Source organism: Schistocerca nitens, chromosome 3, assembly GCF_023898315.1.
Source record: "Schistocerca nitens isolate TAMUIC-IGC-003100 chromosome 3, iqSchNite1.1, whole genome shotgun sequence".
Taxonomy (NCBI): Eukaryota; Metazoa; Arthropoda; class Insecta; order Orthoptera; family Acrididae; genus Schistocerca; species Schistocerca nitens.
Window position 1 is genome coordinate 690,958,154 of NC_064616.1, and position 27,866 is coordinate 690,986,019.

General features: G+C 43.9%; 1 protein-coding gene across 1 annotated transcript in view; it reads left to right on the top strand.

Moving 5' to 3' along the window:
- LOC126248649 (KN motif and ankyrin repeat domain-containing protein 3) overlaps window positions 1-27,866 on the top strand; it is a 395,607-nt gene that overhangs the window by 280,226 nt on the left and 87,515 nt on the right. Inside the window, exons 7-8 of the mRNA XM_049949838.1 lie at window positions 14,743-14,827; window positions 23,068-25,168. Coding sequence (XP_049805795.1) covers window positions 14,743-14,827; window positions 23,068-25,168 — 2,186 coding nt within the window. The remainder of the gene's footprint in view (window positions 1-14,742; window positions 14,828-23,067; window positions 25,169-27,866) is intronic.

A 27,866-nucleotide genomic window follows, 5' to 3' on the forward strand; every position in this document is an offset into this window, starting at 1 on the left:
TCACAACATTATTCCTCGACTACAGGTATTGTTGAGGAATGATGGTGGACATATTGAGCATTTCCTGTAAATAACATCATCTTTGCTTTGTCTTACTTTGTTATGCTAATTTTTGCTATTCTGATTAGATGAAGCGCCATCTGTCGGACAGTTTATGAACTTTTGTATTTTTTTGGTTCTAATAAAACCCCATGTCATTCCACGCATGTGTGTCAATTTGTACCTCTGTATCTACATTATTCCGTGATTTATTCAGTTTTCAAATTTATACTGACTTTTTGATCACCCGGTAGTTAAGGTGGTAACGTCCTCGTTTACTTTAATTAAGTAATAAATAGTTTTACCTCTTAAAGCCTGCCTAGCAGTCCTCGCTATACCTACAACTAGAGGAGAGTCTCATAGGTCATGATCTGATGTACCGACTTCGTGACAGTCACTGCTGGTCGTTTTCCTATTACCAGCTCTGTTCAGATATGTCGAATATGGCCTATCTGCGGAAAGGTAGTAAACCAGTCCGTATGTGGCACGAAATGTATCAGCTTTCGTTTACATCAGGAATAAATAGAAATTTTTAACTTGATGTCCCTGAGAAACTCCATCTCTGCTACTAGTCTGCAAATATTAAATTTTGTATTAGGAACGGATTTGTTGCCGGTTCCCAAAGAATTTAGTGTATTTTTTCCAATAGTTTTTTCCTTCAGTCAGTAGATGGCAGCCATTTTTTGTATTTGAAGGTCCAGAGGACATGCGGCCATGAACGTCTGGAGACGTAGTGCTGTAGGCTTTACAGCACTGTAGCAGAATCCCTCGCTGTACTACTTTAACTGCAGGCACGTCTGGCCAGTCGTAACATCTGCGCCCAAACACTGGCACCGTAGCCCACAACGACAGTTAATACAGACTCGTGCTACAGTCTAATTACATTACCGCCAAGCACAGCGTTGTAGCACAAACCTTGTAGGCTGAATTGGGACACACATAAGTTTTGATTTAAAATCTCAAATGACATTGAGTTGACAAAAGTCATGGGATATATCCTAATATCGTGTCGGCGCAATGCAGCACCTCGCCGTGGCATGGACTCGACAAGACATTGGAAGTCCCATGTAGAATACTGAGAAATGCTGCCTGTATAGTCATCCATAATTGCGAAAGTGTTGTCAGTGCAGTATTTTGTGCATGAACTAACCTCTCGATTATATCCCATAAATGTTCGCTGGGATTCCTGTAGGGCGATCGTGACCAAGTCGTTGGCTCGAATTGTCCAGTATGTTCTCCAAACCAATTGCAAACAATAGTGGCCCGGTGACATGCCACATTGTCATCCATAAAAATTCAATTGTTGTCTGAGGACATGAAGTCCGTGAATGGCTGGAAATGGTGTCCAAGTAGCCAAAAATCACTATTTCCAGTCAATTATCGGTTCACTTGGAACAGAGAACCCATTCCATTCCATATACACAAAGCCCATACCATTATGGAGCCACCGCCAGCTTGCACAGTGTCTTGCTGACAACTTGGATCCATGGCTTCGTGGGGTCTGCGCTACACTCGAACCCTACCATCAGCTTTTACCGGCCAAAATTGGAACTCATCTGACCAGTCGTCTAGGATCCAACCGATACGGTCACGAGCCGAGGGGATGCGCTGCAGACTATGCCGTGCTGTTAGCAAAGGCACTCGCGTCAGTCGTCTCCTGCCACTACCCATTAACACCAGATTTCGGTGCACTGTCCTAACGGATACGTTTGTTATACGTCCGTCATTGATTTCTGCCGTTATCCACGAAGTATTCCTTGTCCGTTAGCATTGACAACTCTACTCAAGCGCTGCTGCTCTCGGTCGTTAAGCGAAGGCCGTCAGCCACTGCGTTGCCTGTGGTGAGAGGTAATGCCTGAAATTTGACATTCTCGACACACACTTGACTCTCTGGATCTCGGAATATTGAATTCCCTAACGATTTCCCAAATGGAATGTCCCATGCATCTAGCTCCAACTACCATGCCACTGTTGATTCCCGTCGTGCGCCCGTAATGACGTAGGAAACCATTTCCCACGAATCACCTGAGTACCAGTGACAGCTCCGCCCATGCACTGCAATGTTATACCTTGTGTACGCGATATTACCGCCATGTATAAATGTGCATATCGCTATCCTATGACATTTGTCACTTCAGTATAATGTGATGTAGGATTTGCTATACAGTTGATTGTAATATTTTGTACTGTTAGTAATATTTTTAGGTGCACCGCATAATTTTGTTCTACGTAAGTGAACTCTGTGATACTTGGGTTTTTATATTTTACATTCATCAAAAAAATGGTTCAAATGGCTCTGAGCACTATGGGACTTAACATCTATGGTCATCAGTCCCCTAGAACTTAGAACTACTTAAACCTAACTAACCTAAGGACAGCACACAACACCCAGCCATCACGAGGCAGAGAAAATCCCTGACCCCGCCGGGAATCGAACCCGGGAACCCGGGCGTGGGAAGCGAGAACGCTACCGCACGACCACGAGATGCGGGCTTTTACATTCATCAGTTTTGTTAAAGATATCATCGTTTATACTTATATACTTTGCTGTGAGCAGTACGTTAGGGATCTTGACCCACCAATAATGTATTTTAATGGTGTCTGTTGGTTAGGTGGGATGGTTTTGGCGTTCTGTTGTCGTTTCTGGGAGTTTACAGGACTGTCCGTTCAGTTAAGGTTCTCGGAAAATTTCTCATCTTTAGATGAGTAGATATATCTATATCTTCAAATTTATTTAAAATTATGATAGAGCATATTAAACATCTGAATTTCAACAACAGCGAAGATCAGTTCTTTAATGCGATTATTCAAATTATTTTGCTTCAGTTGTTCTGAATGCCCATGTGCTTTCACTCGATTTGTGAGACGTTTCTGCTTCGTTGACGTTATTTCGCATTGTGAACACACCTAAGCCTGTCCGTTAAATTGGGGAATGAGCTTCTATTTTAATTTAGTTCTCTTTTTTTTTGTTGTGCTTTATCCCGAACGAAGAAATGTTTGTCTCGCTAACACATTACTTGCCATGATGGTGTAGAATTTAGCTTGCGAAAAGGAAAAGTACTACTACAGAGAAACATCCTGGCAGATTAAAGCTGTATAATGGACTATTACTTTACCTTGGACTGCCAGTGGGCGAAAAGTACTGCCAGGAATATTAATGCTCTGTGTTCTGATCTTGGTTTAGTACAGAGTACTCGGTAACTATTCCTATTAGCGATTCATCGTTTTGATGACTGTTTCATGTACGGAAATGGTTCCAAAATTGAATTAGTCCAAACTTGGGATATTCACAGGACAGCTAAGAATTTAGTATACTGCAGTCAGCCGGCCGGTGTGGCAGAGCGGTTCTAGACGCTTGAGTCTGGAACCGCGCGACCGCTACGGTCGCAGGTTCGAATCCTGCCTCGGGCATGGGTGTGTGTGATATCCTTAGTTTAGTTAGGTTTAAGTATTTCTAAGTTCTAGGGGACTGAGGACCTCATATGTTAAGTCCCATAGTGCTCAGAGCCATTTGAACCATATACTGCAGTCAAATATTCGTGTAAAATCTTAGATGGCAACACTAACGTCGACTGGTAATTTTCAGTAGACCGTAGAAACTTTCGGGTCTAGGGCTGTGTCAAAATATGTGGGCGTCGTCATTTGTGCGAGGCTCCTGTCACAAGATTTTTAACACTGACTTGGCCAAAAATTGTCCATTGTCTATTGAACGTAACAGTCGAAATCGATGTAGCTACTGAAGATTTTACTCCTTGACTCGGGCAATAAACTTTGTTGCTGAAAGAAATATTAAGTGCTGTTCTCCGGTAATTTCATGGAAGCAGAACAGTGTTCTCACAACAAGTGATGATTATTACGAAACTGTGTACATGTAGTCTTAGCAGCAATTTTTCTTGTGTTATCATAAACGCCAGCGTTTCACCAGTTTCTGTAAGCGAACAGCCGCCAAAGTGGAAACACGAAGACAAGTGCCAGTTTGCCCTCAGCTACGTCGTAGGACGTAATATCAATCCTGGAAAATGAATTTGTCAGACCATGACATTCCGGCTCACACAGGGCATGATACGTCATTAACGATACGTGTTACGTGTTTGTGGAACCAACGGATGGAAAAAGATACTACAGGAGACGAACAGGTACTGTGCCACTTAATGTGACTATAATACGGGAGGGCTATGAAGGACCGTCCAACTTCGCCAACAGTATCGGCCATGCGCTGGAGCACTGTGATCTCTCCACCGCCGACTGTTGGGTCCAGGTTTGCCTGATAATATGAACTGTAACGCAGCAGCTTCTACTATTCAGAAACGACAAACGCCTCGTACTACAATGGACCGGAAATACAATCGCTGGCTTTCTAAGTGGAAAAAATGAAGTTTTCGGACAAGTAATGCTTCGACCTGTCCAGTTATCAAAGACGTCGTACACGTTTGACGCTGCCGTGATTACGACAACCCGACAATCTTCATTTCTGAGCGGCATAGTGGATCAATTCGAAGTTTCATAGTTTAGAGCACCATTGGGTACAAATGCCATCCGGACTTCTGCGTGATGCAGACAGTCTGAAGAGCATCCACTGGAACAGGGAGACTTTAAAGCCAGAAGTGCTGCTCTTCATTACAATGCGCGATCGCATGTGTCAGTAAATTATCAGTCTTCGAAGAGCGACGAATACCGCCGATTTTCAGGCCAGCGCGTTTACCTGGCAATTAATCTACCGAACCGAAATGTCTGATCGGCAGCTTGGTCATCACCGTATTGCTGCTAACTTTGCTTATGCTTTGTGGACACCAGTATAGGTCACGTGATTAGTGATTTTTCCAGAAAGGAGAAAGCCAAGTTTCGGATTCGAATCCCGAGGGGAATTTCATACAGTCTTAATCTGCCAGGAAGTTTCGAAATTGCGCGTATAGACCTTCTCCCAGAAATGCTAGTCCAGCAGAGTATTCAGGAGAGCTTCCGTGAAGTCTGGAAAGTAGTAGAGAAAGGGCTTGGCAGAAGTGGTGACAGCAGGTAGTGAGATATGAAGGGATAGGTGAGTCTGTTAAAGTATTGCCCGGGATAGGCAAGGTTCCGAGTTCGAGTCCCTGTTAGCATACATTTTTAATCTTTTAGTAAGTTTCAACACAGTTATGCAGTATTCGATTGCATGCCACGATATTTTAGGGGCTGTGATTTCAATAAATTGGGTCTTCACACAATACGGAGGACTGTGTCAAAAATCATATACAGCTATGCACTCATAACGGGTATGTATAACCAACCATGTACCCAATCTATGGTATAAAATTCATTTCAGTTATATATATATATAATCATAATGCAGTTTTCACAATCTTTAGAGCATTATTTATGTTATTTTCATAAGTGGTGTAGACGTTCCTTCTCAGTTTGCGGTAGTAAACGCACTTCACTCGTAGAAATAAACTGCAGGGAATAAGTATCGTTCAAAAAGAGATATTGCCTTCAATAATTGTCTGTGAAGTATCAATGCAAGCAATACATCTACATTCATACTCCGCAAGCAACGGTGCATAGCGGAAGGTACCCTGTACCACTGTTAGCTGTTTCCTTTTCTGTTCCTTTGTCACATAGAGTGAGGGGAAAAGACTGCCTATATGCCTCTGTATGAGCCCTAATTTCTTGTATCTTATATTCGTGGTTTTTACGCAAAATGTACGAGTATATTGGCGGCGGTAGGATCGAGCTGCAATCAGCTTCAAATGCCCTTCTTTAAATTTTCTTAATAGCGTTCCTCGTAAAGAATGTCACCTTCCGTCCAAGGATTCCCATTTGAGTTCCGGAAGCATCTCCGTAGTACTTGCGTATGTTCGAACCTACCGATAGCAAATCTAGCAGCTCGCTTCTGAATTGCTTCGATGTCTTCTATTAATCCGGTTAGGTGGGGATCCCAAACGCTAGAGCAGTACTCATAATAGGTCGCAATAATGTCCTATATGCGGTCTCCTTTACAGCTAAACCACATGCCCCTAAAATTTTCGCAGTAAACCGAAGTCGACCGTTCGCCTTCCTTGTCACAGTCCTCACATGCTCGCTCCATTTCATATCGCTTCACATTGTTAAGCCCAGATATTTAAACGACGTGACAGTGTTAAGCAGGACACTACTAATGTATTTATCAAGCTCAACATGCATGTTTACTGTTAAACATGTAGTGTTCTCACTTGGTTGGTGGAACGTCTATGTAGACCACAATCTATTTTGATTTTGCTTGTCTATTAAATAAGCTTCTGACTGCCATGTCAGCTAATCTAGGTGTTGGATCTGAGTGATTTCTCACTCCAGTTTGAACAGACCATTTATTACTTCTTTTTGTCGGAATATCAACCTAAACAAGTACGCAAAGAAAAGGATGATACGAGGTTACGTCATAACGACGTGCTACACTTTGTTTTCGTCCATAGAGGATCGACCCGTAGTGAGCTCAGTATGATACGTACAAGAAGTGATGACCATAGTAAACAAGGAATGGTGATCAGAATACGAATCATTCAACTTTGTACAAAACGAGACCACAGGCCGAATTTTTCACTCCCGTCACTATTGGAATCATAAACACATCATTGGATAAAATCTTAATTTATTGCAATTAAATGACATTTTTCAGTGTTTATCACCAGTATTGCATTCTCTTTGAGGACGATTTTCAATCTTATTATGTGCTTGTAAGCCGGAAACCGGTTAAAGAAGTAAATTAATACCTTAGAACCGCAGCAATTTCGTCATTTTCATTTATAATAGCGAATGTATTGAAATGGTTCATGTCTCCGCTTATTCGGTGGAGCGGTAATTCAAAAGATATTAAAACAGAGAAATCATCCTTAAATTCTCACAGCTAGCTTACTGGAAGTGACCGTGATCAAAAGAGAATGTTGTACATTGCTGAATGATTACTCACCTAAGGGAATATAAAGTCATCCTATAAGGGTCAACATCATAGACGTTTTCTTTATTTTGTCGGAATGAATCTACAGAAAGAATGAAATAAGAGTGTTCGAAAGGGACTGGTTGTAACGGCACTCAGTTTAAGTGTTCACAGGAGCTACACATGACCAGGCCTGATATTTGGGATACTGTACGAAGTAGAAGCAATCATTTATGTGGAAGGTCTTGGAAATCAACTGCCGACTACTATCTGACTCCAAAATGTGCTGTATGAAATCATAACGAGCGAGGCGGCGGTGTGATAAAGACAACGGACTCGCATTAGACAAAACTGAGTTCAAGTCCCTCTTCAGCCATCATGAGTTAGTGGTTTCCATAAATAGCTTAAGGCAAATGTCTGGATGTTCCTTTGAAAGGACAAGATCAGTAACCTTCTCCAGTCACCGTATGTTTTGTCTCTAATGACCTTGTCGTCGATGAGAAGCTGAACTCTCAGCTTCTTCCTGTATGAACCAATAATCAGTCGCCAGGCACCCTTGTCCACTCTTGCAGAGGATTTTCGTTGCAACTCAGAGACATAGGTCAGTGTCAAAGTGAGTCCTTGACAGGCGATATGAATGAGTTTTGTTAGTCCTGCTGCTGCATACAAACCACACTACTCGAAAGAAACGAATACGCGACGTCGCCTAGAATCCTGCAAACAGCTTCGCCTTGGTTGATAGATCAGTGAAATAAGATTTCACGGAGTAAGTCAGAGTACACGATGTGATATGCAAATGATCAGGAGAACGAATGTGCTATGTTGCTTTGAGATGCAAACAATTGCAAGATGCGAACGTACATGGGCATTTATGATACTAGGACATCAGTGACGAATGGTATAGATTTGTGTATTTTTGTGGTGACAGTGAAAACTATTGAGGCTGTGGGATAGCATGTAATTGTTTCTCATGGCCCGCAATCAGGCCATTAGTTTTTGTCGCTGGAGAATTGAACGCAGGTACTGAGCAAAGACGCACTCTGCACTGGGCATTAGTTTTCTTTGACTTTTCTCAACAAGCGTGATAATCCTTCTGATCACAAATCAAGTAAAATTCCAAGGGAACCTTCCGGAAAGCCAGTGTTGATGAAGGTCTGAGGGCCTGACCCAAGGTTTGTTGTCCCGTACAACGGCGATTTTAGGACTAGATGGCGCTAGTTTAACGACATTAAACTTACTTTGAAGATCTCTGGGATGCGGTATGGACGCAAAGCAATGGTCAATGCAGACGCTAGCTGGTAATTACATCCATTAAATCACTTCTCTCAAGTCCGCCTGCCGATATTCTACTCGTCTTGAAATAATTATAACCATCGAGATAATTTCCCAGAGATAATTAGTATCATGGGCATATTATTTTCCTTTTAATCTCAACTAGAGATGGAAAGATGCTAGTTATTTCAAAATAAGTAGTGTAAAGGGTAACTGTACAGAGTAGCTGTTGTCCAAACAGAGTGTACTTTAATCACTGCCGTACAACTGGCGCACCTAATCCTTTATTTGATATTGATTTTAGTTCTCTAAATTTAATTAATATAAATTAGCTTCTGAAGCTGGATAGTATAATAAAATGATAATCACTTAATTAGTTTCTGAAGTGGACCTCAACATTAGCATCACCTTATAAAATAGCTTTATAAAATAGGTGGCATAATTGGTCTCCTTAAGGTGCCTTTAACTTAGTTTTGGATGTAATTGTTACAAAATATTTGAAATTTACTTTTTAATCAACTTTATTATAATTTTCTTTGTTTTTTTTCTTATATACTACAGTAGTAGGACAAAGTTCGTACAGGTACATTTTATAAGTACAGATTGCCTACATCATGGGCAGGTATGTACTCAGGGGCAAACCTATTGTTCTCCTTTGATTGGCAGGTTGTTGTCATCAGTCCAGAGAGTGGTTTGCTGCAGCTCTCCATGCTACTCTTTCCTGTGCAAGCTTCTTCATCTCCCAGTACGTACTGCAACCTACATCCTTCTGAATCTGTTTAGTGTATTCATCTCTTGGTCTCCCTCTACGATTTTTACCCTCCACGCTGCCCTCCAATGCTAAATTGGTGATCCCTCGATGCCTCAGAATATGTCCTAGCAAGCGATCCCTTCTTCTAGTCAAGGTACTTAACCTACTGTTCCTTTTGATTGACAGGTACTTAACCTATTGTTCCCCCACCCCTGCCCTCCACCCCTCAGCGAACATCCCCCCTCGCTGTTACAGGTATACTTTCAGATCTGAGTTATTGCAATAGCCCCTCTCACTCTTATCAATTTGATTCACTACTTAGTTAAATTCATCAATTAATTAACCTATACCCCTCTGGTAAACCTCCCCTCTCTCACCCTCCCTCCCAGAAACTGGCAGGAAAAAGACTCAGTCGATCGCTCATTTGGAGGTAATTCGGTTGCAGTGTGTGGAATATTGTTTAAACGCTTTAGACAATGTAAAGAATATTATTTAATTATTTATGGCAGTGTATGTAATTTAGATTATTTATTTAGTTAAAGAATTTGTCCAGAAATCGATTACCGTGTATGGAATATTGTTTAAACAATTTAGACACTGTGTGGGATAATGTTTATTTAAACAATTTAGGGGATTCAAAACAGTGTATGGAATATATGGAAATTGGTGCCTCTTTGGTGGAGAGGAAGGATTTCATAACAGGAAGTTCAAGGGTATATTGTTTATATATAAACATTTCAGTTTGTGGGGGTTGGATTTCTCTTGCTCATCATTGTTTGCTGTTTGGAAACATGTAGGTCTTGTAAGAAGTAATTACATGGGGCAAACATGTTGCATAACCTAATGTTCGGCATTGTACTCTGGGTGTCTTAACCTAATGTTCGGCCCTTTGTCAGCACCTAACCCATTTTTTTGTTAAGTAGTTTTCCATGTCACCCCCATTTCCTTAAAGTATTGGTATTGTACCGCCTTTTGTACCAAATTAAGTAGTTAGTTATGTCCTCTCATCAGTTTCTGGTACATTTTTCAAATTTCACGTGCTTTTGAATGCGATTTCTGGCGCATTCTTCTTCGTCACCCACCCCCTTAAGCTATTGTACTGCGTTATACATAAAAATTATGCAAATTAACCTAGTGTTCTGCACTTACCCTGCTATTCTGCTCCGTGTCACCCACTCATGCACACCCTCCCCTTAACTATTGTATTGCTAATACCACATTGATATAAAAAAAATTATACAAATTAATTAAATCGATATTCTTCACATGTATGGGGTATTTTTTAATTTTCAGCATTCTATTGGTCAGTGAAATCGATGGAATATGGTTTAAACAAAAGATCGCTAACAAAAAAAAAAACACATTCCACCAGCTGACGCCGCCGACTCTGCATGTGCCCCAAGGAGTCGGGGTGCACTAGCACCTCCACAAAGTGACGACACAGCCTCCAATTGCCGAGCCATGCACAGGTGTCTGTTCGAGTCCCACAAGCATGAGGGACCGGAACTTTCCTACTCGACACCTGAGAAATTCCTGTCGAAATACGTGTTCACCTAGGCACCATTGTTGACATGATGACAAACAGTTGTGGTGCAGGTCCCGCGCTGAGAGATGTTTGCATACTTGCTAAAAGGTTCCAAAAATGGTTCAAATGGCTCTGAGCACCATGGGATTTAACATCTGTGGACATCAGTCCCCCAGAACTTAGAACTACTTAATCCTAACTAACCTAAGGACATCACACACATCCATGCCCGAGGCAGGATTTGAACCTGCGACAGTAGCGGTCACGCGGTTCCAGACTGAAGCGCCTAGAGCCGCACGGCCACACCGGCCGGCGCTAAAAGGTTCCCAGTGTTATACCGATATCACATGTCTATATAAATAACAACCAAGTCCCCCCTCTGGACGCGCTATAGAAATCTGTTTCAATGCTTCCCAGAATATCACAGGTTGCATTTTTCCTAGCAATCCTAACCGGACAGTCTGTTCATCACTGAATTAACCTGTCAAACTGCTGCTGTTGCCTGAGTGGGAGCACCGTCCGCCATTGTTTTCTGCAGATAAGACTTTCAGCAGCAAAACTATTTTGTACCGATTGCCGCATCGCACTGATAGTGAAACCCTGCAAAAGTTGTCTATAGATCATCAAATACATACAAGACTCACAAGAATAGGGGTACCTGAAAAATATTTACCAGTGTAACAACAAGTAAATATTATGATTGCTGCTGCAGTCTGACATCGATTGATGTACAGGTTATGTCTCCTTTTGACAGCTATGGTTCTGGAACGAACTGCAGTATCTATAGTGCACATAATTTACCACATAAATATCTCTCTCATACCCTCGCAGTTATTGATGCGCTGAATCTATGCTTCCCTCACGATAGGACACACACACATTTTCTGTGGTCATACAACAACATAAGCCACAGTGCAATATATCTACATTTTACATAAACAGTGCAGTTATCTTTTACATCTGTACAGTACCTGAAAAAATTATGGTATGCCTACACTCACACCAGCTATATGTGTCGATTCTCCTCAGTCCTAGGAAATTATCTGACAGTCTTAGCCGTCCGAAGTGGCCGTGCGGTTAAAGGTGCTGCAGTCTGGAACCGCAAGACCTCTACGGTCGCAGGTTCGAATCCTGCCTCGGGCATGGATGTTTGTGATGTCCTTAGGTCAGTTAGGTTTAACTAGTTCTAAGTTCTAGGGGACTAATGACCTCAGCAGTTGAGTCCCATAGTGCTCAGAGCCATTTGAACCATTTTTTGACAGAGTCTTCGAATCAGCGCTTCTGGAAGGTGCTGCTTTCTTCCAAGATTCTCTCAAACAAGTGTTATGAAGGTCAGGTGTCTGGCACTAAGTGATAATGAATACCGCACCAACGGACGTAATGCTTGGAATCACATCACTGATGTGGGTTGGTGAGATGGAAGTCCTCTGACGACTGAGAGGTTTACTGTTGAAGATCGCAAGTAGACACCGCTCTAAGACCCAGCGAGTCCAGAGGGGGGAACTTGGCTGTTATTTACATTGACATGTGACATTGGTATAACACTGAGAGCCTTTTAGCTGCGGTGCAAACATCTCTCTGTGCTGGACCACACTGCAGCTATGTGTCGTCATGCCAGCAACAGTGCCTAGGTGAACACGTATTTCGACAGGAATAAATCAGGTGTCAAGTATGAAAGGGATGCCATCGCCTCATGCTTGCGGGACCCGAACAGACACCTGTGCATGGTTGGGCAGCTGACAGCCGCGTTGTCACTTTTCGGGGGCCACCGGTCCACCCTGACTCCTGGGGGCGCATTTGGAGTTGTCGGCGTTGGGTGTCGGGTGGCAGGATGTGTTTTTTACTAGCGATCTTTTGTTTAAACCATATTCCATCAATTTTACCAACTAATAGGACTCTGTGGTTAAAAAAAACTACCCCATACATGTGAAGAATATCGCTTTAATTAATTTGCATAAATTTTTTATATCAACGCGGTGTTAGCGGTGCAATAGTTAAGGGGAGGATGTGTGTGAGTGGGTGACATGGAGCAGAACAGCAGGTTAAGTGCAGAACTCTAGGTTAATTTGCATAATTTCTATGTAATATGCAGTACAATAGTTTAAGGGGGTGGGTGACAAAAAAGGATGCACCAGAAATGAAATTAGAAAAGTGTACCAGAAAATGGTGGGAGGACATAACTAATTACTTAATTTGGTATCAAAGGTGGTACAGTAGTTTAAGAAAATGGTGGTGACATAGAAAACCACTTAATAGAACAATAGGTTAAGTGACGACAAAAGGTCGAACATTAGGTTAAGACACCCAGAGTACAATGCCGAACATTAGGTTATGCAACATGTTTGCCCCATGTAATTACTTCTTACAAGACCTACATGTTTCCAAACAGCAAACAATGATGAGCAAGAGAAATCCAACCCCCACAAACTGAAATGTTTATATATAAACAATATACCCTTGAATTTCCTGTTATGAGATCCTTCCCAAAGAGCCACCAATTTCCATATATTCCATACACTGCCTTAAATCCACTAAATTGTTTAAATAAACAATATTCCTCACATTGTCTAAATAGTTTAAATAATATTCCATACACAGCAATCAGTTTCTGGACAAATTCTTTAACTAAATAAATAAAGTAAATTCCATACACTGCCATAAATAATTGAATAATATTCCTTACATTGTCTAAAGTGTTTAAACAATATTCCACACACTACAACCGAATTCCCTCCAAATGACCAATCGACTGAGTCTTTTTCATGCCAATTTCCAGGAGGATGGTGGGAGGGGAGGGGGTTTACCAGAGGGTGAGAGGTTAATTAATTGATGAATTTAATTAAATAGTCAATAAAATTGATAATAATCAGAGGGGCTATTCCAATAACTCAGACCTGAAAGTGTACTTATAGTAGTGAGGGAGGGATTTTTCCTGAGGGTTGAGGGGGGAGGGGGCAGGGGAACGATAGGCTAAGTGCCTGTCAAATAAAAGGGAGGATCCTTTTACCAAAACAATAGGTTAAGTACCTGTCAATCAAAGGAGAACAATAGGTTTGCCCCTGAGTGTATAACTCCCCTGATGTAGGCAACCCCCATTAATAAAATGCACCCGTACGAACTTTGTCCTTACTTACTATACACAAAAATATTCCTTGAATGACAATAACTCAGTACAAACTATTTCTTAGTCATCAATCAACAACTTGTAAATATTACCTGTTTCAGTCCTATAGTTGAATTACTGTGTGTACTAAAAAACTATTAACAGGAGTAGGGTGAAAGCTAGAATTTAAACATAAAAATATATAGGACACGATTTAAAGAAACAAAGTTGTTACTCTTCAAATACTTTAATTTTATGATTTTTTAAACATTCTTTTAATTTACAATTTTCAACTTTAAATATTTTGAGTCTTTGCTGATGCAAAATATTACAAAACTGGTTCGTTGGATAATAGTTGGGGGTAACAAGAAGTGAATCCCATTTAATTCTAATTGGTATGTTTTGAGAAAAGGTACCTTACATAGGAAAAATGTAAGTTGCGGAATTAAGCATTTACGAAAATTACACAAAATTTTCATATTTAAATATACACCGTAAAACATGCCATATACAGAGTACAATGCTGCAGGTTCCTTTTCTTGTACCTGTAGTTTCTCTTTCAGCTTCTACTGTTTTCTTCCAGAAGACGTCCATACACTAATTTCCACAATTTTTTATTCGCATAATCTCCAGATTTTTATGATTTGCAATGCACTATAAGCCTACTTCCACACGCATTCCCTCCAGGATTGATTTGGAAGATATATGTAACCATGATTGAAATCATACATTGCATCCAATACACCAATGTATAAGAGACAGACACATGTAAACGAAAAAAAAAGAAAACGTAAGTAAACTGTTTACTTCAAAAGTAATAGCTATAACTGTTAAATACATTCATCCCACTGTGAGACAAGATGGTCAGTGCCTTCATGGAAAAATGTTTGTGGCTGTGATTGCATCCACACCCAGACATGCACATCTTTTTCCGAAGCAAGTCGACGGCCAGGAATGTCTTTCTTCAGGGCTCCAAAAATTGGGACATCGCAAGTAGAGGGATCGGGACTGTGTGGAGGACGTGTAAGGGCTTCCCAGCGAAGCTTCTGCGGCGTAGTCAAAACAACCTTGGCAACATTTGGGACCGCCCACTTACCTACCTCCCTTCCATCACACTTAATAGGTGTGCAGAGTAGCTATTCGTGACGAATGTGTATGTGTTACAGGTGCAGCTGAACGTGCTGAAGGAGGAGAAACGCAAGCTGCTCGCTGAAGCTGATCGCGAGAGACAGAGACCGCAGCCCGTTGCAGGTACTATAAAAACATCGCTTTTCGTGTTAGCTGCATCTAGATTCTCTGTAGACGAAAGGATGACAAAAATGCCTGTATGAAGGTACAGTTTCAGAACTCAGACTCTCGGACTGATAAAGTAAATGTTTAATTCGCAATAGAGTTAATGGGATAAACGGACATTTATTAGACTGATTTCGACATGAATGCACTCAATAGGAACCTGTCAGTTGACAACAGTTTGGTGTTACTTGGCTGGGAAGTGGATGTCGTTGTACTTCAGTTTAAAGGACGGAAGAAAAGTAAGGCACAATGGTGTTCAGATCAGCCTCTACGTGCTGACAGATACAGCTCCGTGGAGGTTCATCTGCACCCAATACTACAATAGTCAATTTAACAACGTACATGTGATGAACATACACAGCACACTCGTACTCCCCTAGTGAAGTGACGCATTGGCTAATGCAATGAACTCGCATTCAGGAGGGTGAAGTACTACTCCTTGTCCGACACTTCAGTTGTAGGTTTTCTGTGGGTTCCATAAATTTCTTACGGCGAAAACGGACACAGGCCACTTGGGTAAATGGTAAATCTGGGGTTTTCAGGAGGCATCCATTACATCACTTGCACCTCTTGCTACTCATCAGTTAAAACGCTTGCTTGCTATAAGAAGTTCGCCAATTGACTGTTTAGATACATGCGACAGAAGGAAGGTCTGTTTGTGTGATGATCTACAGTTTTATTATTGAAACCTTTGGGTGTGGATGTGGGATTTTGGTGGTAACTGTATGAGACAACGGATCTATCATGCACCGTATCCATGGTGCATAACAATGACCGTTCATTGCCTTATACGTGGCACGTTACAACGATCAGAACTTAAAATGCTTGCACTGTAACGCATGACTGCCTTCCTGAATCCTGATCATGTTACGTATTTGGTAACTGCTGATTATTCAAAATAGTGTGATATCTTTCAAGCCGACAATACACCTCGCCATCGTACACATCGTTTTCAGGAACAGCTCGAAGAAAATAGCTGGGATTTTGATAATGTTGAGTGGGCACTCGATTTACCAGAAGTCGATCGCATTGAGTATTTCTAATCCACTCCGAAATGATATATCCCATTACTCACACTGTACATTTCGTCCAAATTGACTGTGAAGGCCACAGTGCGCGCAGCGCTTCTACCATGACACACAAATCCTACAGATATTTCAGTATACGACGTGAGAACGCTTCTGTATAGGTGTATTATTTCTGTATCAGGCTACTCACAGCGAAGTTCTACTGGGTGAGCCAGCGAGCCATCTACAAACTTTCAGAGTTTGTTCTTGACAATTGTTCGAATGTTTTGGTCCCAGGGACCCGTGGTCTCCGGTGGTCCATTACAGAGTAGTGATGTAACTATGATTTATTCGGTTATAGCTACAATTATCTTTGTTTCTGCTGAAACACACCATTTCATCAAAATTATCCGGTCGCCCCTATGTAGTGCAGAATTACCTACAAATGTCACGAGAGGCGGCCCCACCAGTATAAAAGGAGGCGAGGAATTTATTTGTCAGTATGCAAGTAGAAACAGCAAAATGGGTTGGTCAGGAAAGCTGAACGGCTTCGAACGTGGACTTGTCAGTAGACTTCACCTGAGTAACAAATCCATCAAGGACATTTCTACCCTTCTAAATCTAAATAATGAAAACGGCACAGCGCGTTTCAAGAATTTATTCTCATTTTCAAGTGCATTTGTGCACATAAATCTGCCCAAGTAGACTGTTGGTGAAGTGACTGTGAAGTGGAAACTCGAAGGAACGACCACAGCCAAACCAACACCAGGCAGACCTGATGTGCTAACGGACAGGGACTGCCGAGCATTGCGCAGGGAATCACTCGTGAGTTACAAAGTGCTACCAGCAGTCCATGTAGCAGAATGACTGTACGTCGAGAGTTAAAAGAATGGGGTACAATCGTCGAACACCTATCATAAGCCATACATTTCTGTACTCGCTGCTAACTGACACCTGAGATAGTATGGAGATCGACGCCATCGGACAGTGGGTGATTATAAACGAGTGATTTTGAATAATGAATCGCAGCATTGCCTGTGGCAATGCGATGGAAGGGTTTAGATTTGATGTATTCCTGCGTACAGTAGAAATGGTTCAAATGGCTCTGAGCACTATGGGACTCAACTGCTGTGGTCATAAGTCCCCTAGAACTTAGAACTACTTAAACCTAACTAACCTAAGGACAGCACACAACACCCAGCCATCACGAGGCAGAGAAAATCCCTGACCCCGCCGAGAATCGAACCCGGGAACCCGGGCGTGGGAAGCGAGAACGCTACCGCACGACCACGAGATGCGGGCCGTACAGTAGAGGAACAATTTAGAGACAGTGACTGTATCAGCATGACAGGGCACCCTGTCGTAAAGCATCATCTGTGAGCAATGGTTTATGAACTATAACATTCTTGAAGTAGGCTGGCCTGCTCAGAGTGCCGACATGAACCCAAAGGAACAGCTCTGGAATGAGTTGGAACGTCGACTTCGCTCCAGACTCCAACATCCAACACTTCTTTCTCTGAGGAAGAATGGGCGGCCATTCGTCCACAGACATTCAGACACCTCATTGAAATTGTTCCCAGCAGAGTTCATGCCGATATAAAGATGAACGATGGACACACCCTGTATTAATGTTCACTAATAGATTTCTGGATACTTTTGATCAGATAGTATACCTTCACAACAGTGGAAAATTCTGTAATATCCAATCACGAAAATGTACGACACAAAATGTAGTATGCTGCAACAACCCTCAGATGCAAAAATACTTTGATATTATTGCCGTCTCAGCGGAAGCAGCCTGGCATAACACTTTTGAACCTTAATTAGATTGGAATCCATATGTGGAATCCATATGATCATGTTGTGCGCAGCGATCGTTGAATGCAGACAATGGAGAAAAAAAAGAGCACCAGTCGATCACAATCGACTGCTTTTCTTTTTCTCCATCCTCTGTTTTAGTACCTCTCTCCCACTGCATTCAGTGAAACCAGAGACGAGATGGATATCGACCAACACTTCTTCAGTAAACCAATCCACAATGCCGTGTACCACTGTTATCTTACAACAAACACTTCCAGAAAAACAATCACAGTACAGAATTAAGCACCCCTCAGTGGGCTAATGAGCCAATACATACGTGGTTAGCATGAGGCCTCAACCAATTAAACCATCAACTTCCTTCGTGTGCTGCAGTCCCTCACCTGTCTGCTCCCTTAGCTGAGTGGCCGAAAGAACCGCGACCTGTGGGTACCATTGTTGCCCACTCTTCATATATCCTCATGCTCATCTCAGATAGGCCCTCACATGTATCGCGGCCACCAAAGGATATGGAGGAGGAGGAGATGATGATGGTGATGATGATGATGATGATGATGATGATGATGATGATGATGATGATGATGATGATGATGATAGGGAGAAGGAGAAGAATCAGGTCACGGCTACTTTGGTGATCCCAGAGGTGCCAGATCCCCTGCACAGTCAGATTACGAACCAATGCTCATTGATGTGGTTCCATCATCATCGGTGACAGGCAGTGGTTCTGGGTCATGATTGGACCTCCTGGTCCCTTCACAATTAATTTGGACACCTGTAAAACGATCATTCAGTGGAACTGCGATAGATGTTATTCTCACCTGCTGGAACTGCAACACCTTAATTGCTCCTCTTCTGCAGTTGTGTTGCTGTACAACAAACATGCTTCTTTGATGACCATTCCCCAACACTGCATGGTTATCGTGCATTCTGTTCTGAGATGGCATCAGTAAGGGTACGTACACTGGTTTGCACAGATGTTATCAGTGGGTGGATTCACCTTTGTACCATGTTGGAAGCAATAGCAGTGCAAGTGCAAACGACCTCAGTGATCACAATTTGCCACATTTATTTACCCCAGGAAGGCTACTTTATTACACTGACTTGACTACCTTAAGTCAAAAATTTCCCCCTTTTCTAGTAATGGGGGGGATTCAATGTGCACCACCCCCTGTGGAGCGAGTATCACTTTGTCTGGGAGGAACATTCTAACTGCCCAGCTTGTTAGCGATCATGGTCAGTTGGAAGACATCTCAATCATGGTACTCCAACACACAACTACCTGTGGTATCTTTTCAGTTATCAGGCTAACGATCTCTTCCCCCTTCGTCATATGTTCGTTACATTGGTCACTACATAACAATCTTTGCCTCAATGACCATTTTCCAGTGATCCTGTCGTTTCCTTGCCACCACCATATGGACTGACTACCACACTGGGTGCTTTGAATGTCCAACTGACAATTGTATGCCTAGGTTGTTACCTTCATCCCTCTCTGCCAGATTGCATTGACGAGGTCGTGCAAGACGTCTCCAACACAATCACACATGCCACTAGAACTGCTAATCCCCTTTTCACAGGTCCCCTTCAACACTGGCTAGTTTTGTGGAGGACCATAGACATTACTATAGCTGTTCAGGACTGCTGAAGGGATCTGCAACGTTTGAAGGAACATGTTTCCCACACCAACCTTATCTCTTTTAAACGACTTCTTGATAAGGCTCGCTATGTATCTGAATGCAATAAGAAGGAATTCTAGGAGTCTACACCTACTCGCTGGGAACTCATTCGTCTTCATCCCAGGTGTAGGCCATAGTCCATAATCTTTTGGGTCATCAAAGATCCACAACTGTATGGGATCTCCTCCTTTGGGATGGTCTCTGTACTGACGTGTTGGTCGTTGCTGAAGACCTTGTGACCCACTTTGCGATGGTGTCAGCATGTTCTTCTTACATGACTGTTTTCTGGACGTCTAAGTGATGAATGGAAGACCTTCCCATCTCGTTCGCCCCTCGGCATGAGAATGAACCATTCACTGACTGGAAATTGCTTCAGGCTCTTGCATCATCTCACAACATGTTCCTAGGTCCTGATTCCATTCACAGTCAGATGATACAACGTCTGACTATTACTCAAGGGCTCCATCTCGTTAGTATCTTCAACCGCATTTGGCTCAATGGTGTCTTCCCTTCGCAATGGCGAGATAAGTTCATCATTCCAATCCTTAAGGTGGGCAAAAACCCACCTTTCCTGAGCAGTTACCAGCTGATTAACCTCACCAGTGTGCTCTGAAACTGCTTGAAAGGCTGGTTGCGTGCACATTATGCTGGGTTCTCGAATCTCGGGACCTTTTGTCCCCCTCTCATTGTGGTTTCTGAGATGGATGATCTATAACCGACCGTCTGGTTAGGTTCCAAACAGCGACCTACATAAGGCATACAACGCCATTTGGGACAATCACACTTTATTTACCCTCCATGACCGAGTATTTCAAGGCTCCATATCAATTCGTCATTTTTTATCTCATCAGTTGTTATGGGTAAGAGTTGGTACTTTACTGAGCTCTCTATAGGCCCAAAAAGCCATCCAACAGAGCTTATTGCTTAGTGTCACATTCTTCTTCGCCACTAATGGGCTCATGACCTCTGTCGGGCCACTGCTCACCCCCACACTGTATGTTGACAAGTTTTGGATTTACTACAGCTCCCACCATGTAGCTTTGGCTGAGCACTAGCTCCAAGGTGCCATGTGATAGGCCTCTGCTTGGGCCCTTTTGCATAGTTTACAGTTGTGTCTTGCAAAAAAGCGGGCCTTGCGTTTTTGTAGTTGTACCATGGTCCATCCTGACCCAGAGCTCTACTTCAGTACACAGTGCTTGGACGTTGTTTTGCTACAGACGCCATTAATCGCCCCCAAACCCTGTTTGCTTTGACGCTCCCAGGTGCAGATCAGCAGGTGCAACTAAGGACTCTGCTCACTCAGAGATGGAACATCATCTATTGGACTACTACCCCCTGTAATAAACTGTGTACTGTCAAGGGGACAACTGGTGCATGGCACTCTTTCTTCCATTCCTCCCAGAATGAATCCACCTTTGTGTGTTGCCACCACATCGGTCTTACCTGACTGACCTGTTGTTCTATTTTATGTAACGAACCAAAACCACATTTTGGTTGTGAAATCTTCCTGGTAATTGCTCATGTCCTGATGGAATGTCCCCACCGCCTGGCTCTCCATGCTAAGCATAGTCTTCCAAATTATTTGCCTCTCTTGTTGCCCAATGACTCACGGGCGGTTGAACTGGTTCTCCATTTCCTCTGTGACAGTGATTTTTATTCTCAGATATAACATTTTAAACTACCTTTGTGGTGGGGGTTATGTTTTTATTGCTTTTAGGAGGTTTACCTCTTTTTCTGCCAAACCCTGTTTCCTGTTTTAGCGGTGGGACTCTGTTGATCAGTGAGTGCTATCCTCCTTTTTAACGCTTTGCCTATGATGGATTAGGGTTGGAACAGGTGTGGGAGGGCCTGACCCCTTCCCATGCAAATCCCTGGGGGATGCCATGTGTGGTCTTAGCTATTTCTCTCATCTTTTTTTGTTGTTGATGGTCCAGCTGATGACCATTGCGTTTTTAGCATTTCCCCTTTTACTTTTCTGGATCTCTTGACTACTGTAAGAAGGCATTCTTCAATCTGTAACAGTCTTCGTCCTAAATCGGGATGGCGAATATTGGTTGGGAATGGGGTTCCCCTCATCATGGCTGAGTCCTGGGAGACCAATTGTCTGCTCTAACCTATGTACCGAACGAAGCCATGTACTTTTACTTCTCCTTCAATCGTTTTTTCTGGCTTCAGTATTGCCTTCTGGGCCTCACGTTTACCACAACTACATATGATCAGGACTACATCCTGATGAACAAACCCTTGACCAAGGGACTGATAACCTCACTGTTTAGTCTCTTACTCTCAACTAACCAATCAGAATTGAGCATTACTGAATGGAAACTATAGGGCGAAGCGTAAGATGGGCATTCCGTTGTCTACAGCCACTACTATGGGTGGATGTAGCAAGTTTGTTTTCAAACGAGACATAGAGCGCATACCATCGGCATTTTCTCTGTTGTACAGACATTTTCAGTGCAATACAGATACAAAGCTTGGTGGGTGGAAGAAACGAAATTACCAGAGTGCGGATTATCCGCCCGTAGTTCGGCAATTTTTGGAAAATGGAAAACGAAGCCTGAAGTCTTATGTTGAAATTAGAATGAATATTTTCGTCAATTAAGCACTAGTAGGCATGTGACCTATGTTCTATGAAGCACAACGAGGCACTGAAATACGTTATGTTGCAGAACAAAATTCGTTTCACTGAACTGATATGTTGACTGGAAAAAATGGGGACCGTCCTCAGGAAAAAAGTGAATGAAACCCAGGAACAGAAAAACTTGGGCGATTATTTCCCGAAAGTAAGTGAACGCAAATGATACTAAATAAAATGTAATTTAAGTATAATTTTGTGAACAAGTTGTCTGTTTACTGCTAGTAATGTATAAGCAGTGTAGTAGTTTTTCAAAAGTGACATGTAGCATGGTTTTCAAGTAAAGTAACTAGAAGTTTACTCTGAGAACCTGCATATTTTCGACCATCTGTACATCATGATGGTCCCATCCGTGTTTAGCGACATCGTGGTGAACGCACATTGGAAGCGTGTATTCGTCATCGCCATACTGCCGTATCACCCGGAGTGATTGTATGGGGTGCCATTGGTTACACGTCTCGGTCACCCCTTGGTCGCACTGACGGCACTTTGAACAGTGGACGTTACATTTCAGATGTGTTACGACCCGTGGTTCTACCCTTCATTCGATCCCTGTGAAACCCTACATTTCAGCAGGATAATGCACGACCGCATGTTGCAGGTCCTGTACGGGCCTTTCTGGATAAAGAAAAGGTTCGACTGCTGCCCTGGCCAGCACATTCTCCAGATCTCTCATCAATTGAAAACGTCTGGTCAATGGTGGCCGAGCAACTGGCTCGTCTCAATATCCCAGTCACTACTCTTGATGAACTGTGGTATGGTGTTGAAGCTGCATGGCAGCCGTACCTGTACACGCCATCCAAGCTCTGTTTGATTCAATGCCCAGGCGTATCAAGGCCGTTATTACGGCGAGAGGTGGTTGTTCTGGGTACTGATTTCTCAGGATCTATGCACCCAAATCGCGTGAAAATGTAATCACACGTCAGTTCTAGTATAATATATGTGTCCAATGAATACCTATTTATCATCCGCATTTCTTCTTGGTGTAGCAATTTTAATGGCCAGTAGTGTATAAGATAGACGAGGAGCCTCTGAGCGTGGTCTTGTGTGTGTGTGCAGGGGATGGAGGCAAAGCGGTGGCGCCGGTGCGCCACCGGGCTGTGGGCTGCGCAGTGGTGACGCGCGACGTGGGCGTCTGCAGCCGGATGCCCCGGACGCGCGACGCTGCTACGTCTCCGGCGGCCTCGGCGCGCGCCGCCAGGGCTGCCGACGTCGCCTGCGCCACCGACGGCCGAATCTACTCCGAAGACGACCTGCAGCGCAGGCTGCACGAGCAACTCCTGCGCCGGGAGAGGGAGCTCGAGGACAGGTTCGCCGTCCAGCTCCAGTCACGGTTGTCCGAAGAACTCCAGAGCAAAGTGTCTCGGGAATTCGACGAGGCTGTCACTCGCGAGCTCAGGAACAAGATTTCTCGGGAGCTCGACGCTCGCGTGGAGGCCGAATTCGAGAAGAGGGTTTTGCGGGCACTGGACGATAAAGTTTCGTTAGAACTCGAGGGGCGCGTGCGGCGCGATTTCGAAGACCGTGTGGCTAACCGACTCGAGCAACGTCTGCACAGAGAGTTGGATTTCACTGTAGCGCGAGAATTCGACCGAAAGGTGTCTACCGAACTGCAGCAGCGGCTATCTCGAGACCTCGAGCAGACTGTGCGCTACCGGCTGGAGGACGCCGTGTTACAAGAGCTGGAGCGCAGGCTCGCCCGTGATCTGGAGGACAGGGTCTCCCGTGAACTGGACGACAGAGTGACTCGAGAGTTGCAAATCCGTTTAGCCGACGAGTTACAAGATCGAGTTGCCAGAGAAATGGACGCCAGGGTACGCCTGGAGCTACAAGAAAAGTTGCGTCACGACTTGGAAGATCGTGTGTCACACGAATTCGAGGACAGAGTATCTCGAGAAGTGGAGGAGAGAATTTCTCGAGAAATGGAGGATCGAGTGAGCCGCGAGTTTGAAGACAAAGTGGCGAGAACACTGGAGGACAGGATATCTCACGAGATGGAGGAGAGGGTGTCCCGCGAATTCAATATCCGAGTTTCTGAAGAAGTGGAGGAGAGAGTCTCCCGGGAAGTGGAGGAAAGAGTGTCTCGAGAAGTGAACGAGAGAGTTTCTCGGGAGGTGGAGGTGATGGTTTCTAGAGAACTGGAAGAAAGAGTGGCCGCGAAAATGAGGGAGAGGATACGAGAAGAGCTGGAAGGGATGTCGTCTCCCTTAAGACAGAAGATATATCTGTCTAAAGTTGACGATGACACGCCCCAACAGGCAGTCGCGGAGGACCACCGTCCAGAACAGTGTCGATGTTTCGAAACTGTGTCCGTTTCCACGAATGCTGTACATAAGTGCGACCTCGGTGTTCAGGTGAGAGACGATAGTTTTCAGCGTCACGTTGCGACACAGTCGGAGCGCAACTGGTGGCTCAGAGACGCCGGCATGCAGGCCGAAGTCAGACAGAGGGACGCGTCGCTGCAGTGCGAGCCCAAGATGTGGGCCAAAGACGCTCTCTCGCAGACGGTGATTCCCAGGAAAGAAATGTCGGTGCAGGTGACACTGGCTGTCAGGACTTTCGAGATCGGCGTGTGCGCCAAACCGTCTTCCGGCGATGCGTGGGTGGAGGCGAAGCCCGCGACGGCCGACGTCGGCTGTACGGCGGTGTCGCGCCTGCAGCACAAGCCCGGGTTCGTGTCCCTCGAAGACCTCGATGCCGTCCGTCCGGTGAGCAGCGCCACGCAGACCGACAGCGCCGCCGTCACCCGCGAGATGGCCACCAGCACCGTGGAGCGCAAGCTGGCGGACGCGTCTGCGCAGTGCCGGCTGAACGACGAAGCGCCCCCGCCGAGCCCCCGGGACCCGTCTCCGCAGCCGGCGGGCCTCTCCCGTATACCGCGGCCGACGGCGACGACCCGGCCCGCGGACGGCAGCAAGTCCCCTCGGCTCGGTGCGTCGCAGCTCACGCTACCGACCCTGAGGAGCAACTCCGTGAAGAAAATCGTCACGCAGGAGCTCACGTCTTACAGCACTCGCTCTACGACCCTGACAGCAAGCAGGGCGACGTCAGGAAACGCCATTCAAGTCCGCAGCAAAAGTTCCGACCCGGCGCCGAGGCTGAAGAGACAGAACACTTACACGAAGATTGACGACAATGGAGAGAGATTCGAGACTGAAAGGTAACTTCGTCTGTCAATTTTCGTATTTTTTGTTTTTTTTTGTTTTGATGTCCCTGTTAATCTGACAATTGAAAAAAAATCTAACATTTGTAATTCGCTGAAAAGGAATTCGAGTACTCAAAAATAGGTTCTGAGTTCCGCCCCACCCCCGTTACGTTTCCAGAGAAATAAAGTGAAATAACCCTTAAAACTTGAACCATACAGGTAAAATTAATTAACAGCAGCTCAACATTTTAGAGAGACTTGAGCAAACAATACAAACAAACAGAACGACATATCGTTTAAATCAAGAGGTGCCAGGACCACAACCTAGAGGCCATGAGGTTAACAAATTACAATCTTTATTACGCAGTTATAATACATCTACATGACTACTCTGCAATTCACATTTGAGTGCTTGGCAGAGGGTTCATCGAACCACAATCATACAATCTCTCTACCATTCCACTCCCGAACAGCGCCCGGGAAAAACGAACACCTAAACCTTTCTATTCCAGCTCTGATTTCTCGTATTTTATTTTGATGGTCATTCCTGCCTATGTAGGTTGGGCTCAACAAAATATTTTCGCATTCGGAAGAGAAAGTAGGTGACTGAAATTTCGTAAATAGATCTCGCCGCGACGGAAAACGTCTTTGCTTTAATGACTTCCATCCCATCATATCTGCCACACTCTCTCGCCTATTACGTGATAATACAAAACGAGCTGCCCTTTTTTGCACCCTTTCGATGTCCTCCGTCAATCCCACACCGCGCAGCAATATTCTAACAGAGGACGAACGAGTGTAGTGTAAGCTGTCTCTTTAGTGGACTTGTTGCATCTTCTAAGTGTCCTGCCAATGAAACGCACCCTTTGGCTCGCCTTCCCCACAATATTATCTATGTGGTCTTTCCAACTGAAGTTGTTCGTAATTTTGAACACCCAGGTACTTAGTTGAATTGACAGCCTTGAGAATTGTACTATTTATCGAGTAATCGAATTCCAACGGATTTCTTTTGGAACTCACGTGGATCACCTCACACTTTTCGTTATTTAGCGTCAACTGCCACCTGCCGCACCATACAGCAATCTTTTCTAAATCGCTTTGCAACTGATACTGGTCTTCGGATGACCTTATTAGACGGTAAATTACAGCATCATCTACGAACAACCTAAGAGAACTGCTCAGATTGTCACCCAGGTCATTTATATAGATCAGGAACAGCAGAGGTCCCAGGACGCTTCCCTGGGCAACACCTGATATCACTTCAGTTTTACAATTAATAATCAGTCCACGATCACATGTATCTAAGAATTAAATTTCAAATTCATATATTTCTGAATGCTGAAGATCAGATGGGTAGATCACATAACTAATGAGGAGATATTGAATAGGATTGGGGAGAAGAGGGGTTTGTGGCACAACTTGACTAGAAGAACTGATCGGTTGGTAGGACATGCTCTGAGGTTCAAATGGCTCTGAGCACTACGGGACTTAACTTCTAAGGTCATCAGTCCCCTAGAACTTAGAACTACTTAAACCTAACTAACCTAAGGACATCACACACATCCATGCCCGAGGCAGGATTCGAACCTGCGACCGTAGTGGTCGCGCGGTTCCAGACTGTAGGGCCTAGAACCGCTCGGCGACCCCGGCTGGCCATGTTCTGAGGTATCAAGGGATCACCAATTTAGTATTGGAAGGCAGCGTGGAGGGTCAAAATCGTAGAGGGAGACCAAGAGATGAATACACTAAGCAGATTCAGAGGGATGTAGGCTGCAGTACGTACTGGGAGATGAAGAAGCTTGCATAGGATAGAGTAGCATGGAGAGATGCATCAAACCAGTCTCAGGACTGAAGGCCACAACAACAACATATTTCTCTTCTTGCAAACGGACGCAACATACCCCAGACCCAAGGTGACGCCAACAGGGGCCGCCCACAGGCAAATACCATTGGAAACGGTAACCAGCTGGTTATCTAAAACAGATTAAACTGTGCTTTATCATCCAAACATATATAAAACACTTACACCAAACCCACACCGTGCGCGAGGTAACTTTAAAAGTAGTTTAAAAATGAAAGAAACTTCAAAATCTTAATAAACTTTAAATAACACCAGCAAGACAGCAACAAGATCGATTAAATCAATGAATATTTCATGTTTATGATCGTGCAACAGAAATCAAATTTGCGATGTACCACAAACTGCAGATTAGATTTAGGTAACAGTAACTCACTTGACAACTGCAAAGGCCCACCAAGTTTAAACACTTCGAGCTTAAAATTTAAAAACACTTAAAAGCCTTAAAACATCCAAATCAACACCATTAACGACCACTTAATATGACTACTCAAACAGGAACCACCAAAAGATGTCTGGCGCCAACAAGACTGATACTTGCATTCTATCAGTATCTAAGGATAGGTGCTCACCATGATCAATCGTGCTCCGAAGTACAACTTAAATGACTGTACCAGTCTCGCTCTCCACCCATCTTGGTGCCAAGATGAAATCAATACAGTGCCGTAACCTCCACAGAATAGCACCTTTTCTACTTCCGTACAAATGCACGGACTCCAGACAGGGCCGGCCCAACAGCCGTGGTTGCTTACCCTTACGAAAGGTACACTGCAACAGGTTCACTCATGTAACTTCACCACATGATTTGCCCACGACTGAGCCTGTGCGATCATTCCATTCCACATCGCTACAAAG